Raw genomic sequence first — 2189 nt, 5'->3', positions numbered from 1 at the left:
TAGGTTTTTTTGTACCATTTATTTGGTGTAATCAATACGTTGGGCGCCGGTTTGTGGTGCTCTGACTTTTGGCTTAGAGCAGCCATTTTCGTGAGTAAATCGTGAACAACTGGCAAAACGAAGCTGACACAGCAGGTTGCTGATACTTTACTGATTATTTATAGCATTGCTTTGCATACATCAGGCACAAGGATAATAAAAGATAATAAACTTTCCACGATGTTGGCGTGTCTTACTAGGGGCAATACGTCGGTACTGCGCGTGCATGGTAACAGCTCACCGTCTTTGTGACAAAGACAATGGCGGCAACGGCCACGCTGCGTCATGCCAGTCTAGCTTTTGCGAGTGTTGTAAGGCTATTGGGATGTTAGACTGCATGGCTCTGTACCGACGCTTACAGACCAGCCTTTTTGAGTGTCCGATGTGTAAGTATGCGTACGAGAGGAAGGAGCTTCTTAAGCTGCAACGCATTAAAAATAAAAATGTACGGTTGGGCGTCTTTTCGTGAATGTACAAAAGGCATCTGTGAGCGCTAGTGCCATGCCGAATGGATCTTGTTACCTCAATAATAAGCTCTGCACTTGAGCAAGCATAGTTTATTCCTTCAACATTTCAAGATAGTCCTTTATAGGATGATGTGCTGACAAATGTACCTCGTGTACTGCTCAGTTCGTCTTCCAAAATTTGGATCCATTGCAAGCTGGGATAAGAAGTGCCGTACCTACCAATCAACGAACATGTCCTTCTGACTTATAAAGGATTATCACATTCATTTTGTCACATCCAAGATAGCCAGAAGAAGCGTAGACAATCTTCTCCTGCAGCCATGGCGAGGCGCGCTTTAAGGCCCCGCCTTGCACGTCTGCTTCTGTGCCTTGCGATGTCATGGTAGGTTTTTTTGTAACCATTGATTTGGTGTATCAATACGTTGGGCTGCCTGATTTGTGGTGCTCTTGACCTTGGCTTAGAGACAGCCATTGACTGAGTCAGTAAATCGGATCGAACCCTGGCAAAACGCAGGATGACAACAGCAGTTGCTGATACTTCACTTGAGGAACAGCTGGATTCTCAGGCGACAGTCGACCCTAGATTCCCCTACTGCTCCTGCTATCGCCTTCCTGCCAATCCATCGCCATACAACTTCGCCCCAACTGTGACTGTGAAAGGCAAAGGCCAGTACTGCTTCAAGATTCTTGTCAATAGCACAGGTTGCACTGGACGATGCTGCAATGTCGACTTGAACAAAATTGAGGTGCGGTTGGTTTGCTGCGGAAACGACCAACTGCGCTTAGGCGAAGTCGGAGTCCCATGGAAATCCATGCTGCGCTAACATAACATCAGCATGTATAAATATGTTATGCGATCATTTAACCCGGTCAACCGAATACGTTTTTTACCCGGCCCTTAGTACATTTTGTCCCTCCCTTTGGTCGAGGAGTTAACATCTTTTTCTTCCCTTTTCGCGTCATCTCGCCTGTCTCCCAACAGTTTGATGTCAACGCCAAGTGCCTGGCCAAGTCTGCGTCAGTCAAGGCAACCATTAATGGAAAGTTCACCCTCGTCGGCCCTAATTACTACACCTACCAATTGGACAACGGCACCTACAGATACGTGCTCCGGCTCACCAGCCTGACTATGGGTTTATCGGACAACAACGCTGAGCTCTGCCTCAACCTCACGGCTGGTGTGAACGACGCCGGCTGCGGTACTCTGGAAGAGCTCTGTGTGCCGCCGTCAGTCAGCTCTCCTCCAGGGACATGCCAAGTAGCCCTGTTGAATAGCCTCAACAGCACCGACACATGCTGCCCTATCCGCTATGTGAGCACCCCCAAGCCTCCGCCATCCCCTCGACCACCTTCCCCACGTCCACCATCTCCGTTTCCGCCATCTCCACTTCCACCATCCCCTTCGCCGCTGCCCTCTCCCCCTTCTCCGCCATCGCCTTCGCCTCCCCTTCCGTCGCCATCGCCTTCGCCTCCCCCTCCGCCACCATCTCCTCCGCCTCCGCCTCCACCTCCACCTCCGCCGCCATCTCCGCCGCCTTCCCCCCTTCCGCCATCTCCTCCGCCGCCTCCCCCTCCCCCTCCACCGCCATCGCCTCCACCGCCGCCCCCTCCACCGCCGCCCCCATCTCCTCCTCCGCCACCCCCTCCACCGCCGCCACCATCTCCCCCGCCGCCTCCCCCTCC

General features: G+C 52.2%; 1 protein-coding gene across 1 annotated transcript in view; it reads left to right on the top strand.

Annotated features, from left to right (window-relative positions):
* Nucleotides 1-826: 826 nt before the first annotated feature.
* VOLCADRAFT_102804 (uncharacterized protein) overlaps nt 827-2189 on the top strand; it is a gene marked incomplete at its 5' end in the record, with an annotated part of 4302 nt that continues 2939 nt past the window's right edge. The window contains 3 exons of the mRNA XM_002946155.1: nt 827-888; nt 1021-1252; nt 1489-1818. Of these exons, the coding sequence (XP_002946201.1) occupies nt 827-888; nt 1021-1252; nt 1489-1818 (624 nt within the window). The remainder of the gene's footprint in view (nt 889-1020; nt 1253-1488; nt 1819-2189) is intronic.

Source organism: Volvox carteri (assembly GCF_000143455.1).
Source record: "Volvox carteri f. nagariensis unplaced genomic scaffold VOLCAscaffold_1, whole genome shotgun sequence".
In the NCBI taxonomy this organism is placed as follows: domain Eukaryota; kingdom Viridiplantae; phylum Chlorophyta; class Chlorophyceae; order Chlamydomonadales; family Volvocaceae; genus Volvox; species Volvox carteri.
This window is presented reverse-complemented; position numbering and strand designations above follow the sequence as displayed.